We start from the raw sequence: 17170 nt of genomic DNA on the forward strand, positions 1-17170 counted from the left end.
AGGCTGTCAACATAATTGAAAACATTGGGTGCAATGTTTTATGAGATATCGCGTTTAAATAAGTTTGAAAAGTGGTCAAAGTGTTGTGGTGACCTTGAAGATAAGGTCAAGGTCACCCAAATCGACTAGTGTCTGAGTAATTACCCAATGTAGGCTGTCACCAAATTTGAAGACATTGGGTACAACAGTTCATGAGATATCGCGTTAACAAGATTTTGAAAAGTGGTCAAAGTGTCGTGGTGACAGTGAAGGTCACCCAAATCAACTGGTGTCTGGGTAATCACCCAATGTAGGCTGTCACCAAATTTAAAGACATTGGGTACAACAGTTCATGAGATATCATGTTAACAAGAATCGGGACGTACGGACGCATGGACGGACGCCGCTGAATACATAGTCCCCGGTTGCGCATTGCGGCGGGAGACAATTATTTGACATGTTTTGACTATGCTGACAGTGATAATTGGTTACAACAATGACCTTTGACCACTTAACTGTCAAATGAAATATATAAGTGTGTTGACTATTATCCTTCCCAGTGTGGATACATTCCATTTTGCATATCTCACTTTGATAAGTAACAAATTCAACTAAAAAACACACTAATAAAAATTCATGAATATTTGATTACAATGATTGAAAATGAAAAATGGTTCGATTCACAAAATATGTGAGTGAATCATAATGGCCCTGATGGCAAGTATAGCAGGCTACCATTTTAATAGCTCCAAGATAAAACATCTTTATTTGGTATTGTACTTCCATTCATATGTTGAAGTTGATTCAGTAGTCAGCAGTTGATATACTACCCATCAAAAGTTTAGACTCACTTAAAGCACTCACTATATGTTATGTATATGTATGTGGTTACATCGAAGATGAATTTCTCCACCAACTTGGGGGAACCAACTGAAAACCTTATGCAGATGAATTGCACAAGGATGATGCTTCAAATTGCGAAAGGCATGAGCAAATGTCGTGCATGTGAACAGATTCGTTTTGGTGTAAAGTTTTGTTAAGAATTCGCCAATTTTCACAGATTTTAATCATTTACTGAACTCATGACAATAATCTTTTCAATGTTACGAATATGTTTTACAATACACCAGTTCATAACTAAACAGTACCTTTAAACAGTATGGAATATTTTGCAAAAAAGCTAGTTTAGAACAGTGGACAAGTAAGTGGCTACATTTACACTAGTGAGTCTAAACTTTTGATGGGTAGTATATAAACATTCTGAGGTTTCTGACGGTTTAACGTGACCCCTGTCCCCATCTCCTCATCCTCAGTCAAGAAGTCAGCCAATATCGTGTGTCAAGTCACCCCACCCACAACAATCAATCTGATGTAGTGATCAGACCAAACCTGTGTTTATCCCTAGGTATATGAGCACCTGCCTATGGAAAAATACCATTTGGATCAAACTACTCATTGCAACATGCAAGAAAATCAGTGTGAACATTTACTAATGAATATTTGATGTTTAGTCATGTTCCTCGTGAGTTATGTTATACTAACCTGACTTCATGACGTCATTCTCCGCATATCATATTACGTTCTTCATTGAGGAATTTTAGTGAGGTACTTTAGGTTAATAATTGACTTCAAAATAATTGCATTTATGGAGGTCTAAATGTGGTTCCTGGTGTGTTTACAGTGTAAATACATGTAAATATGACAACAATAACAACTTCACTATAAATATGGACAGCAACACAATACCATCATATCATCATATTACCAGCAAGAAATGTCATAAAAATATCACTGTTCAAACTGGTAGCTGCAACTTCAGACTTGGTCATTTTCACTGGCATTTGGTGATTGGGGCCAAATATCTGCATCTTAGCAGGTCTACATATATCCATGGATATGGGGAAGGTTTCAGCACACACCTGCTCCTTGAGGAACGCAATGGAGGTCTCAATGCTGGACATTGCCGGAGGCTCAATAAAAGGGAATCTGGAAAGAAAGTATTCTCTTACAATGGTGCACTCAGCGACACAATAATTCTTTCATGGCCATCTGGTTGAACCAGTGAGTTGTTGAGGCGTAGATCAATCTCAAACTTGCACCTGATGATGCTTTACAAGATGCACCTACTAATGTATTGAAACATGGTTCTTTCAATTTACAAAAATAATACTCACTCACCACATTTGCCTTAATCAAATGTAAAGCTAAATCTGAGTAGATCATAAATTGTGACCAGTCTTATTTATTCTCTCATGAGAGATAAACACCTACTGGTTAACAGCAGATAGCCACAACCTCTGGTTAGCATTATCCATGCAAAAAATAATTCAAAGAAAACATCCCAATATGTAAATCTGTCGTACCTTGCCTCTAGTTTCGCAACATGAATCCACAGATAAGGCAGTTTCTATATATATTTGTTTAGTTTAGTCACACTGCCTTCCCATCGCTTGATACCATCCCCCACTAAAATGGTCATAAACCTTCCTCCAATAAGCAATTCTCACAAAAGAGTGATCTATAAGATTAAATATTGCTGTAGTGAACTTGTACATTGGTGGAAGTAAGATGGATGGATGGATTTCAGCATGACAATGATCAATGAATATAACTAACATGAAGTCGAAGGTCATGTCCAGTTGAAAAAATGCTTTAGAAACAAATTCCTGTCCACAGTATGACTCTTAATTCCAAAATGCATCAACATGCAGCCACGCCATGAAAAAAAGCACGAAATTCATTCTGAAATCATACTGACTGTGACATAAAAAGCAGGTGTATGAGAAACGATTCTCATTGCTTCACTAACGATTGTGAAACAAGGACAGAGATGCCGAGGTTAACACCTCACGGAAGAGAACGTGCACTAGGCATGATTCAGGTTGGCACCAGCAGCAGAGATATTGCTTGACAACTTGGACTTGGCCACTCCACCATCGTTAGGCTTCATAGATGACATCAGTAGACAGGCAGCAACCTTGAATGACCTTGGCAACAACGTGTTACGACGCTCCATCAGGATCGCCATATTGACCTTGTCCATATCAGTGATTGAACACTGCTGACTTCCAGGACTGCAGCACTAGTTCAAGGTTGACGTGGGGGTCATCAGCGCTGACTCCATGCGACGCCGTCAACACGTTACAGGGCTCCATGCTCGAAGTCCTTACGTTGGACCAATTCTGACTGACAGACACCGTAATGAGCGTATACAATGGGCTAGCAGGCATTTTCAGTCAAGGTTACAACAATGGCATGGTGTGGTAGTCGCTGACAAGTCACGTCTTCATCTACGTAATGCTGACGGCCGATCACGTGTTTGGCGTAGACGTGGTGAACATTATGCTGATGAGTGTGTGGTTCAGACAGACCTTTGGGTGGTGGGATTGTCATGGTCTGGGGTGGAATAAATTACAATCACAGGACTGCCTTCATGTCTGTCAAGCGAGAGTTAATGCCCTTTATTACCGTGAGCAGATTCTTCAGAATCACATCGTATCTGTCTTTAACCACCACCAAGATGTCCATACTTTTCAACAGGACAACGCACGGACACACAATAAGACTTTCCATGCAGTATCTGGCCCAGCAACACATCCAGGTTATTCATTGGCCAGCACAGTCGCCAGATGTATCCCCCATGGATCACTTGTGGGACGAAATTGGTCAAAGTCTTTCGCGGCGACAACAGATGCGAAACATCCGGGAACTTGAGGCTGCACTTCTGCAGAAGTGGAATGCCATCCTCAAGAACTCTATTCGGATGCTTATTGACTCAATGAGGAGACGCTGAACTGCATGTGTCAATGCAAATGGCGGTCACACGCGATATTGACTTTTCGATTTGACCCCACGAGTGTTTGATCCTTTCTGACTGTGGAACATTTCAATGAATGAGCGTCTTTTCTGTGTTGTTGTTTTTGTCAGTCGTCCATCTGTTATTATCCACTCAAAAAATATCAATTCCTTACACGTGCTTTTAATAATCTGAACTTTTATAAGAGGTGCATTTTCAATGATGTTCAGTATACTTGCAAAAGCAGACAGCAAGCCCTTTAAGAAAGGTACCCAAGTTGTCAAATTCAGTTTAACAAAATCCAGATCCACACTACTTAACATAACAACTTCACTGATAGAAAACTCATAGAAGCTGTCACAAATCATTGATCAACAGAGATAAAGGAATTACATCCCTACAGCCATGGAATACCCAATCAAGCAACAGCTTGTTTTATTTACTGGTAGTATACAATCAGTTTGTTATAACTGTCAAATCCTCCCTGTCACTTGGCTTATGCGTGTTGCTACTTGCTATCTGTTACCTGTTTTTGGTGTTAACATGCCACTTATCCCGCTTTTATACTTCTCTGCAGTCATGTCAGCTTGATTACAGAGTAAGAATATACATTGAAGCAGTGCACCTGCTTTTATCCACACTGTTGAATGTCTTCTTACTGTACAACCAGAAATTATTGAGAATTTAAAGATTGTAAAAAAAATTTTTTTCACTCATTACCCACGTAAAAAATGTGAATATTAGCAGAACATAACTCCAGATTCAAAGACAGGTGAACACTTAGTATTTTGTCAAGTCACCATGGGAAGCAATGCAGGCTTCAAAGCGGTCGTGGTCCATGCTGTCCCAATATCGGACCACCTCTTCTTTCATTTCAGCAATATTTGTCAGATTTTTCTTATTGACACTTTCCTTCATAAGTCCCCAAATATTTTCTATTGGATTTAGGTCAGGGCTATAGCTTGGCCAATCTAATAATGTCATATTTTGGGTCCAAACCAGGCCTTTAAAATGCTTTGAACGATGTTTTGGGTCCAGATGGAAGTAAATGTCCGTCGAGAATATCTGTGTACCGCTCACTGTTCATATTCCCTTCAAATACACAGAGGGGTGTTGCCCCTAACACAGATATGCACCCCACACATTAAATTTCGGACTGTACTTTGGGCGCTGATACAAAGGTTTTTCAGTTTGTTTGCTGCAGAATTTCAGTGTATTAGGAAACTGAGAAAATGACATTGTCCCAGTTAAAATTTCTATGCTGTAAGCACCAGTTCAATCTTCGCTCCTTTTGTTCAGGTTTCATGATCGGTGATGGAATTCCTCGACTTTTCTGCCAACCCATTGCATGCAGCTCAGTTCTAATTGTCTCCTTACAGACAGTCACAGTTCCTCTATCAATCATATCCAGCCTTAAGTTTTCTAAACTCCTTCGTTTGTTTTTAGAAACAAGAATACCAAACCACCTCCTGTCACCGACAGTCAATTTTCTGGGCCTACCTACGCCTTCCTGGTGCTCAATGCCATATCCATTTGCAATATTTTTCAAAACACGATAAACAGTGGACAAAGGGATGCCTGTTCTACTTGAAATCACTTTAGCTGATCTGATGTCCTTGTTATAATACTCTAAAATCAACTTCCTCTTCTCTAAATCATCCATACTGAGGATCACTGAAAATGTTGTCTGCTAGCAAGTAAACAAAGGGGGATAACTCTTCACAAACTAATGAAAAAGGATTAACAGAGTTTTCTCTCTTGAATGAAACCAATCACTTGATAGCTGGTCAAGGTTGTTTATACTAGAAATCCAATTAAACATATTCCTAAAATTCTCAATAATTTCTGGTCACACTATATTTACTATCCAACTTTCAGAGTGCTCCATAAATGTAAAAGCATATATAAGTCATTTCCTCTGAATAAATATGACAACAAACATACCTTCACAGAAACATAACCTTTCCCCTCACTTACATTACCTTCTTACACTCATCACCCCCTTACACACATCACCTCCTTACACTCATCACCTTCGACTTAAACTCATCACCTTCCCCTTACACACTCATCACCTTCCCCTTACACTCACATCACCTCCTTACACTCATCACCCCTTACACTCATCACCTTCCCACTTACACTCATCACCTCCTTACACTCATCACCTTCCACTTACACTCATCACCTTCCCCTTACACACATCACCTTCCCCTTACATTCATCACCTTCCCCTTACACACATCACCTCCTTACGCACATCACCTTCCCCTTACACTCATCATCTTCCCCTTACACTCATCACCTTCCCCTTACACACATCACCTCCTTACACTCATAACCTTCCCTTACAAACATCACCTTCCCCTTACAACTACAAACATCACCTTCCCCTTACACACATCACCTTCCCCTTACACACATCACCTTCCCCTTACACTCGACACCTCCTTACACACATCACCTTCCCCTAATACTCATCACCTTCCCCTTACACACATCACCTCCTTACACTCATCACCTTTCCCCTTACACTCATCACCTTTCCCCTTACACTCATCACCTTCCCCTTACACTCATCACCTTTCCCCTTACTCTCATCACCTTTCCCCTTACACTCATCACCTCCTTACACTCATCACCTTCCCCTTACACTCATCACCTCCCTATACACATCAACTTTCCCCTTACACTCATCACCTTCCCCTTACACTCATCACCTTTCCCCTTACTCTCATCACCTTTCCCCTTACACTCATCACCTTTCCCCTTACACTCATCACCTTCCCCTTACACCTTCATCACCTCCTAATACACTCATTTCCCCTTACACTCATCACCTTCCCCTTATGTTCATCAACCTTCCCCTTACACTCATCACCTTCCCCACCTTACACTCATCACCTTTCCCCTTACACTCATCACCTTTCCTTACACTCATCACCTTTCCCCTTACACTCATCACCTTTCCCCTTACACTCATCACCTTTCCCCTTACACTCATCACCTTCCCCTTACACTCATCACCTTCCCCTTACACTCATCACCTTTCCCCTTACTCTCATCACCTTTCCCCTTACACTCTTCACCTTCCCCTTACACACATCACCTCCTTACACACATCACCTTTCCCCTTCCCTCATGACCCCCTTACACACATCACCTTTCCCCTTACACTCATCACCTCATTACACACATCACCTTTCCCCTTACACTCATCACCTTTCCCCTTACACTCATCACCTTCCCCTTACACTCTTCACCTTCCCCTTACACACATCACCTCCTTACACACATCACCTTTCCCCTTCCCTCATGACCTCCTTACACACATCACCTTTCCCCTTACACTCATCACCTCATTACATCTCATCACCTTTCCCCTTACACTCATCACCTTCCCCTTACACTCTTCACCTTCCCCTTACACACATCACCTCCTTACACACATCACCTTTCCCCTTCCCTCATGACCTCCTTACACACATCACCTTTCCCCTTACACTCATCACCTCATTACACTCATCACCTTTCCCCTTACACTCATCACCTTCCCACTTACACTCATCACCACCTTACACACATCACCTGCTTACACACATCAGCTTTCCCCTTACACTCATCACCTTTCCCCTTACACACATCAGCTCCTTACACACATCAGCTCCTTACACACATCAGCTTTCCCCTTACACTCATCACCGCCTTACACTCATCACCTTTACCCTTACACACATCAGCTTTCCCCTTACACTCATCACCTTTCCCCTTACACACATCAGCTCCTTACACACATCAGCTTTCCCCTTACACTCATCACCGCCTTACACTCATCACCTTTACCCTTACACACATCACCCATTAACATGCCAAAGGCTGTTAAGAAAACCTACATTCCACATCAACGTCCTTATTACATTGGAGAGTGATGATAAAGTGTCCTACCTCCTTGCATCAGGCAATCCAAGGGAAATCATCTGGAGGATGAGGGTATCCAGCGTGACCCTCTGTATCTCGGGAGTGGCGTACTCCTGGAAGGAGTTGTAGTCAGTGTCAGCATACAGGCGGTAGCAAACCCCCGGACCAGTCCGACCTGCGGGAGCACATAGGACAGGTTGTGAAGACTCTTGCAGTTCATCACCCTATATACCTACAAGTCTTTACAGTGTCAGCATACAGGCGGTGGCAAACCCCCGGGCCAGTCCGACCTGTGGCAGCACATAGGACAGGTTGTGAAGACTCTTGCAGTTCATCACCCTATATACCTACAAGTCTTTACAGTGTCAGCATACAGGCGGTAGCAAACCCCCGGGGAAGTCCGACCTGTGGCAGCACATAGGACAGGTTGTGAAGACTCTTGCAGTTCATCACCCTATATACCTACAAGTCTTTACAGTGTTTGCTCGCCACACAAATCAGTAAAATGCTCATTCCATGATGTCAAAGTTCAAATACTTGCCTCAAAATATATTTAGCTGAGTTTTTTTCTTTTGAACCAGATGCTGCATTTTTCAGGCAGCTCACAGTTTGTCAGTAAATTGCTTTAGTAAACTCCACAATGACCTTGGTAGACATCTAAATGGAGCGATACCCATGAGCACCGATATGGTGCTGACAGGCCATGGACTATAATCAGGATCAGAATCTCTCATCCATGACAAGTTCACTAAGTAAAATCATACAGCTATATAAAGAGCGGTGAACACACACATGCACACACCAAGTCATACAGCTATATATATAGTGACACACGCACACACACTCTTTCCCATCTTCCTTCCCATCAAAGGTAACAGATCCACCTAAGCTCTTAACCAAAACCTACATTATGACAGAAGTGGCATGTTGTGCATAACGTACCTGCTCGGCCCTTCCTCTGTTCCGCACTTGCACGACTGATCCAGAACTCCTGAAGGCGCTGCATCTTATACTTGGGGTCAAAGTTCATTTCCTTCACCTGTTGTACAATGAGTTCAGTCACTACCCTTTCATGGATTTATCATTCTGTTTGAGGAAATTATTACACGTAACAGAAACAGAGTCCTTGAGAGAGTAAATGTATCTTATTCATCTCCATTACTTGAGGATTGTTTACGTTGAGTGAAACTGTTTCTAACTGCCGATCTGTGAAGTCAGGACCCTTGATAATTCCATGTCATAGAACAGAGTATTTGTAAGGTTCAGCTATGGTGTGAGACTAACCTTGAACCAGGAACATACCTTGCCAGAGTCAACAATGAACCGTACACCATCGATAGTCACTGATGTCTCTGCAATGTTCGTAGATACAATGCACTTTCTCACACCCTCAGGAGAAATGTCAAACACCTGATACAAAAAAGCAGAAAACACACTGTGAATATTTCTATATGCAGGATCAGCACCATAAGCAAGTATTTGCCATTAACATTTGTCCAAAATATGGCCTACATGGAAAAGTATGTGTTGCATGAAGCAGTCAGATGTATATTTCAGTTATATCACAGCCGGCAACAACAACCAGTGGTTGATAGGCAACAATCCACATTGTTGGTATATCACAGCAATCCATAATAACCAGTGGTTGATAACATAGGCAACAATACACATTGTTGTTATATCACAGCCGGCAACAATAACCAGTGGTTGATAGGCAACAATCCACATTGTTGGTATATCACAGCAATCCACAATAACCAGTGGTTGATAGCATCGGCAACAATCCACATTGTTGTTATATCACAGCAATCCACAATAACCAGTGGTTTATGGCATCGGCAACAATTCACATTGTTGTTATATCACAGCAATCCACAATAACCAGTGGTTGATAACATCGGCAACAATACACATTGTTGTTATATCACAGCAATCCACAATAACCAGTGGTTGATAACATCGGCAACAATCCACATTGTTGTTATATCACAGCAATCCACAATAACCAGTGGTTGATAACATCGGCAACAATCCACATTGTTGTTATATCACAGCAATCCACAATAACCAGTGGTTGATAACAGAGGGCAACAATCAGTATCACCAGAAATCTACCAAACCTGAATAGGTTTGTCCTCATGCCTAAGAAGAATGCAAAAATGGCTTTCAAGCAAGAATGGTATTCTCTACACTATTTGTACAACTGAAAACAGTATAACAACTATTACCAGCATCACCTACATGTGCCTTCTCTACCACTGGCCCAGCATCAGTTTCTCATAGCTCACCTTATCCTGCTCCTGGACTGACAGAGCACTGTGGAGGGGGAGAATGATCCATCTTTTGGTCTGTTGAGCGTACTGATTGGCTGCCTCCACAATAGTCATAATCTCTGTCATCCCACTCAAAAATATCAGCAGATCACCTCTCTCTGTGGTCGGGTACTGCAATCAGGACACTCCATGAACCAACACCAAGTCACAGGAACAGTGAGACAGGAAGCACTGTCAACCAGTTTTTAGTACCCCAGAAATTTTGGCTCTCACAGTGTTTCAGCTTATGAGAAGACATAACTTTAAAGTTTTCCACATTTTTTGCAAACAAGCTTCAGATAACTGGCTATTGTGGTTTCTCAGAAGAAAACTCATTAAGATTTTCAAAGTTAAGTGGTATGTATACCTAGGTCATAGGTCTGAAACCTATTGTTTTGAAACACATCACATCAATTCACAAGGGGCCTGACACGACAACATATCACTTTAAGTAAGGAGGTGATGGAAGGAGTTGAAGAGAAGGGGAAGGAAAGACATGGGAAGGAAGGAAGGAAGGAAGGAAGGGAAGTACTGCATCCACATTCTACTCACCCGGTGGTCAATTGTCTGCATTATACGGAGGTACGGGGTCGGATCCAGCTTTTCACCACGACTGGTCATCTCATCGCGTTTGATTGGCTGATACTCTAACTCAATAGGGTGAAGACGTCCAGGGACCTGCAACACATCGTCTTTCTTACCTGATACAACATACATGGATACATCAATATCAACAACATTTGTTGAACAGCTTAGAACTCAACAACAACCAGTGCCATGTAGTAACCCATGCTGAAAGCAGTCATCTACAAAAACATCCAAAGTGAGATTCAATCATGTTGTACTGTTTGATAAGATACACATACAACACAGACAACACAGACAGGGATTTACAGGACGCAAATTCCTGCGTCCTATCGCATAAAAATTGACAATGGACGCAACTAAATTTATTAGCGCAGATAAAATCCAAATACTTTTTGTCAAAAATTTGATCAAGTGACAATAAGTTATCACTGAGTTTGTTAGCTGGATTATGGTGTCATTTGCAATTTAATTACTGTAACAATGGTACACAATACAATAACAGTAACTGAATTGCAACAATATTACAACATAGTATTAATAATATTATTTAAGTGTCTGGGACCCCTGAAAATAAAGAGAATGCGTCCCAGGACCCTCAAATACAGGACTCAAGGTAAATCCCTGACAGACTATATGTATATAGAATGTGACCAGAGTTGTCTGATTGTAGGTGAGGTGAGGTGAAATTGGGTTAACGTCGTGCTTGAGAATATTTCGCTCATATGACCACGTGCTTGCGTGTGTATGTGTAGGTGCGGCTGCTTGTACTAGCCCAGACTGAAGCTGGTTTTATAGTGCTAGCCCACTGAGATACCATGCCGCAGTAAAGCAGGAATACCCCACTCAGACACATTATACTGACTCCATGCAGACCAGTCCTTGTTGTACCCATTAATGCCGAGAGCCAGGCAGGGACCAACAAGTGCTGTATTTTAACGTCTTTTGATATGATGCGGTTGGGGATCGAACCTGCGACCTTCCACTCTCCGGCGGACGCTCTAACCACTACACCCACGGTCTGTCGTAACAAAGTCACGGTCTGTCTGATTGTGCCAAGTTTTGCTGAAAGATATTAAGAAGTTTTCCAGTTGTGTTCGAAACGAAACCCATCCCTTCCTTTTGAGACTAAGTCCGAATCATTTCCATGGAAACCGAGAAAATAATAAATCACAAATATCTGCAAATAGCAAAAGGCACCACTTCAAGATCTGCCTCACATATCTGCCAAGTTTTGCTGAAAGATATAGAGAGGTTTTGAGTTGTGCTCCGGAAACGAAAGCCTACCCTCACTTTTGGGATTAAGTCCGAATCGTTTCCATGGAAACCGGGAAAAATAAAAATGCCAAAATCTGCAAATAGCAAAAGGCACAACTTTAGGATCTGTTTGATATATCTACCAAGTTTTGTTGAAAAATATTATACGGTTTTTGAGTTATGCTCCGGAAACGAAGCCCACCCCTCACTTTTGGGACTAAGTCCGAATCGTTTCCATGGAAACCGGGAAAAATAAAAATGCCAAAAATCTGCAAATAGCAAAAGGCACAACTTTAGGATCTGTTTGATATATCTACCAAGTTTTGTTGAAAAATATTGAATGGTTCTTGAGTTATGCTCCGGAAACGAAAGCAATCCTTACTTTTTGAGACTAAGTCCAAAATGTTTCCATGGAAACCGGGAAAAATAAAAATGACAAAAATCTGCAAATACCAAAAGGCACCACTCATGGTTCTGTTTGATATATCTACCAACTTTTGTTGAAAAATATTGAACGGTTCTTGAGTTATGCTCCGGAAACGAAGCCCACCCCTCACTTTTGGGACTAAGTCCGGATTGTTTCCATGGAAACCGGGAAAAATAAAAATGCCAAAAATCTGTAAATAGCAAAAGGCACCACTTTGGGATCTGTTTGATATATCTACCAAGTTTTGTTGAAAAATATTGAATGGTTCTTGAGTTATGCTCGGAAACGAAGCCCACCCTTCTTTAAGACTAAGTCCAAAACGTTTCCATGGAAACCGAGAAAAATAAAATGACAATTATCTGTAAATAGCAAAAGGCACCACCTTAGGTTATGTTTGACATATCTACCAATTTTGGTTAAAAAATATCGAATGGTCTTTGAGTTATGGTCCGGAAACAAAATGATTACGTACGGACGGACGGACGGACGGACGGACGGACAGACGGACGAGGCGACGACTATATCCCATCGCATTATATGCCGGTGGGATAATAATCAGGCACTGATTACATGTCATGACATGACATGAGGAACAGACTGTATCTATCTTCAATTTAGTATATCTTGATGTCCGTTACTAGTGCTACACAAGAGTCTAGTACAACAGCCACTTGTTATTTAACTTGTTTTAATTGTTATTTATTTAAACCTCTCTGTGTTATTAATGTGGACAGCAATTACTGATGCAAGACAGTTATGAACATGGCTTCGAGAGCATTACTGAAATGTAGTAGGACGTAGTTGCCTCACCCGGATGACTGGGGCATTCTCGAAGTACCCGCTGAACAGCTCAATGTTGATGGTGGCAGACATGAGGACCAGCTTGAGGTCCTCCCTCTTCTTGAGCATGCACTTCAGCACACCAAGCAGGAAGTCCGTGAAGATGTGGCGCTCATGAACCTACAGACACCAGTAGATACACTTACCTCATTTCAAACAACATAAATACAGTCTAGCTCATACCTATCTATCACATAACGGATGGAGAATAAAGTTTCAAGGTACTGGAGCTCAACCATCCCTGACAGCCTGAGTGAGTGATTGAGCTGCATCGTTTTGAAAAGTATTTCAGTAATGTGTATGCAGGTCTCTGTTGATACTGACAAGGACAGGTTTGGTGTAGACAAACCAAGTTCATAATCTGAGATTTGACCCCACATTGCAGGATCAAGGCATGCCTACAGTTAAAATGTTCATAGAGGTGGCAAATTAAAGTCAAAGAGAATGTCTACAATTTTCAAGCTATATATTATAGTCTGTACTTGGTTAGGCAAACAGATGTATCTAAGTATTGTAATAATCCATGAACAGTCCAGGAACCTCTGTCAGTAAACTTATACCTATATACTGGTATATGTCCCCACACAGGGAATTCCACATGGAGTCTCTACACTACCTCATCAATCACGATGACGTCATACTGCTTCAGGTAAGGATCAGATGTCATCTGTCTCAGCAACAATCCTGGAAACAGAAAACATAAGCTGAGCTGATGTTTACTGCAAGACACGTCTTGACTGCATTCTGACAACTCCCCTGCACAAACAGTGCTGCTATGTCCTAAAGCAGGTGTCAACTTCACTGCAGGTCTGTAGGCCCATGTCTAGCAGAAACAACAGAGGGGACCAGCTGCCATAAGACAGTGTAACTTGTTTGAAGATGGCTTGGATTGTACTTACTGACATTCCAGTAACAAAGAATTGGCACTGGCAGAATATTTGGTACATTCAACACATTCACATCTGCCTGTTGGGTCATTGTGGATGAAGTCGACTTTCAACTCTATCTGGACCTGGTCGTCAGTGGTTAATGTTTTTCTTACTTCTACACTACTGCTTCTACATGATTAGATGAGCCTGCGCAGTACACGCGTTTGTGACAAGTAGGCGGGGCAGGGAATCTAGACGAATACACTTGGTTGCTACAGGGACATTGGCGATTAAGTACGTGCAATACATGCTGACCGTGACGTGAACTCAATGCCGCTTCTGTTGAAAACGTGTCTCGTAGAGCGATTTAGTTCAGCAAGACACCATCTTGACACGAGTCAATTTTTGAATGTTTGCAGATTTTAATTAATTTAACATGTCCAAGTTAGGGAAGCATGGGCAAATTGTTCATTCTCAAACAAGGGAGTTAGCCTACAATGTTATTATTTATATGGAAAAGACGTGTGCAACCAAAGTAGACACTTTGTCAAAAAAGTAGCCTTGCTACTGGTCTTTCCAAGGCAACTTTAAAACGTATTAAAGCGGAAGGTGATAGGGGTGTGAGTAGGCCTACTTCTATTAGTCCAACCAAGTTGTGCAAACCCAAAACTTTCAATTATAAACTTAATGATTTTGACCGGTGTGCAGTCCGTTAATTTGTACAAAGTTTATGTGGAGTACAAAAGCAACTGCCTACTCTAGATATGATATATGATATGGCAAGAAGCCAATTGCATTACCAGGGATCAAAGGAATGTTTTCGAAATAATCTGAAAGACATGGAGTTTAGGTGGCGTATCATCAGGTTTTAATGGAACAAAAAGACATCGCTGCAAAGCACATGCAACACTTACGTGCAATAAAAAAATGTCGACATGAAAATCGAACAATCATCTTGATGGTGAGGTTGTGATAAATGGGGTTCAGCCTCCGTCCAGTACCGGACCTCGGCTTATTGTTGTTCATGCAGGGTCCAAAAACGGTTTTGTACCAATTGCCTTACTTGTATTTGATTCAAAGCTCAAATCAGCAAAATATCATGTCGAGATGAATTTTGATAATTTTTCCAAATGGCAACAGGAAAAACTGATCCCACACATTCCACCCCACAGCCATACCACAGCAAGCAAGTGGACAAATGTCAAACAACGGCTAACAGAAAAGATGATATCAAAGCTTTGTTACAAAGGCACAATATTGCATTCAACGATAAAATGCTCAAAGCCGAACTGTTGTGTCTGGCAAAATCCTTTAACAAATCAGGCCTGTCTATAATGTAGACACTATGTTGAAACAACTTGGCCATGGTGTACTACGTCTTCCTCCTTACCACGCAGAATTGAACCCAATTGAGTTGATTTGGGCCAATGTCAAAAATTATGTTGCTAAACAAAACTTGCAGTTCACAAAAACTTCGCTAAGAGTTGACATAAACGAGAGAATGTCTGCAATCAGTGCCAAGGAATGGTCCGAATGTTGTAAACATGTTAAAACCATTGAAAATGGCTACTGGCAACGGGAAATTGCAGTAGAAAAAGAAATTGACAGAATCGTGATCGTAGGACTGACAAGTGATTCAGACACAGAGACCAATTTAGAAAGTGACAGCTAAGGCCCGAAGTAGCCTGAATCAGTAAATTCCATAATGGATCTATTCGGTATTTGACCCCTGTGTGGAGAGGATGCACCAGAATATTTGCCGATTATACATCCGTTTGTAAACATAACAAGAGTTCTTTTCTCTAGCACTTGTATGGGGTGTTTTGTAAATAAAGTTATATTTGTCTTGGTTCAGTTTCTCAGGATCTTAGCTGTACACATGCTTAGTATGACATAACAATCACAACACGATTCGCACGAGGAAACGAAAATTTTCAAGTTTTAGACGACAACCTGTTTCCCTCATTTTTCAGATGAAATGTTCTGGAGGGCGTTCCCATACGTGCAAATTGGGGTCATTGGTCAGGTCGTGGCTCATCTAATAGTAGTACATCAGTAGCTTCAAGACTATCTGGAAAATTTCACAATTGTATCGACTCCCCTCATAAGGTAAAAACGAGCACATCTGTTATCACCTTACCTTCTGTCAGGAAGAGGATTTTGGTGGCTCTTGTTTTGCTTTTCTCAAAGCGTACCTGGAATCAAACAACTTGAATTAGATTACAGGTAATAACACTGTCTCAGCATAATTGTTACTTGTTCCAGAGTTTAGAAACAGAAGATCTTTAACAATCACTATATTTCATCACCATAACCTTGTATTAATGTGGTTTGGGCATCACACTAAAAGGTGAGGTGAGGTGAAATTAGGTTTTACGTCGCTCTTGAGAATATTTCGCTCATATGACCACGTGCATGCATGTGTATGTGTAGGTGGGCTGCTTGTACTAGCCCAGACTTAAGCTGGTTTTATAGTGCTATATCACTGAGATACCATGCTGCAGTGAAGCAGGAATACCCCACTCAGACACATTATACTGACTCCGAGTCGACCAGTCCTTGTTGTACCCATTAATGCCGAGCGCCAGGCAGGGACCAACAAGTACCATATTTTAACGTCTTTTGGTATGACGCGGTCGGGGATCGAACCTGCAACCTTCCGCTCTCCGGGCGGACGCTCTAACCACAACACCACAGAGGCGGTCCACACTAAAAGGTCATTAGGTCAATCTGTTATCTTTTGTAGTTTTAAATCAATATGAGAATGACAAATTAACATTGTGGACAAATATTCTTGCTAGTCATTTGAAAAAGCAATTGTATGCATATCAAACTTTTCAAAAAGTACCACAAAGCATCAATATTACATACTATTTCAGTATTACTGAAATACCAATTCTGGAGTATTGCTATTGGGATTTAATTGGAGGAAAGCTGGGAATGTATCTAGCATGTCTGTTGTGGTTTCTTGGCTATCAGTGTACCTGGAAGGCTACAGCTGAGCCGTACTCATTCAACGTCTCGTAGCTGACTCGCTTGGATAGAGAGATGCAGGCGATCCTCCGTGGCTGAGTGCAGGCAATGTTCTCGAACCCTGCCTCCATCAGATACTGCGGCACCTGAGACAACAGTGAGATGGGTTATACAGCTGCATTTACCAACATTTCAGACATCACAGCATGTCAAC

At 41.4% G+C, this 17170-nt stretch overlaps 1 protein-coding gene across 1 annotated transcript in view; it reads right to left on the minus strand.

The window, feature by feature from the left end:
* LOC124287704 (probable ATP-dependent RNA helicase DHX34) overlaps window positions 1-17170 on the minus strand; it is a 53555-nt gene that overhangs the window by 23294 nt on the left and 13091 nt on the right. The window contains 10 exon segments of the mRNA XM_046724224.1: window positions 1899-1965; window positions 7721-7868; window positions 8636-8732; window positions 8996-9103; window positions 9982-10137; window positions 10558-10683; window positions 13085-13234; window positions 13731-13798; window positions 16124-16178; window positions 16968-17102. Of these exon segments, the coding sequence (XP_046580180.1) occupies window positions 1899-1965; window positions 7721-7868; window positions 8636-8732; window positions 8996-9103; window positions 9982-10137; window positions 10558-10683; window positions 13085-13234; window positions 13731-13798; window positions 16124-16178; window positions 16968-17102 (1110 nt within the window).

Source organism: Haliotis rubra, unplaced genomic scaffold (genome assembly GCF_003918875.1).
Source record: "Haliotis rubra isolate DU_JTF1 unplaced genomic scaffold, ASM391887v1 Scf405, whole genome shotgun sequence".
NCBI classification, from domain to species: domain Eukaryota; kingdom Metazoa; phylum Mollusca; class Gastropoda; order Lepetellida; family Haliotidae; genus Haliotis; species Haliotis rubra.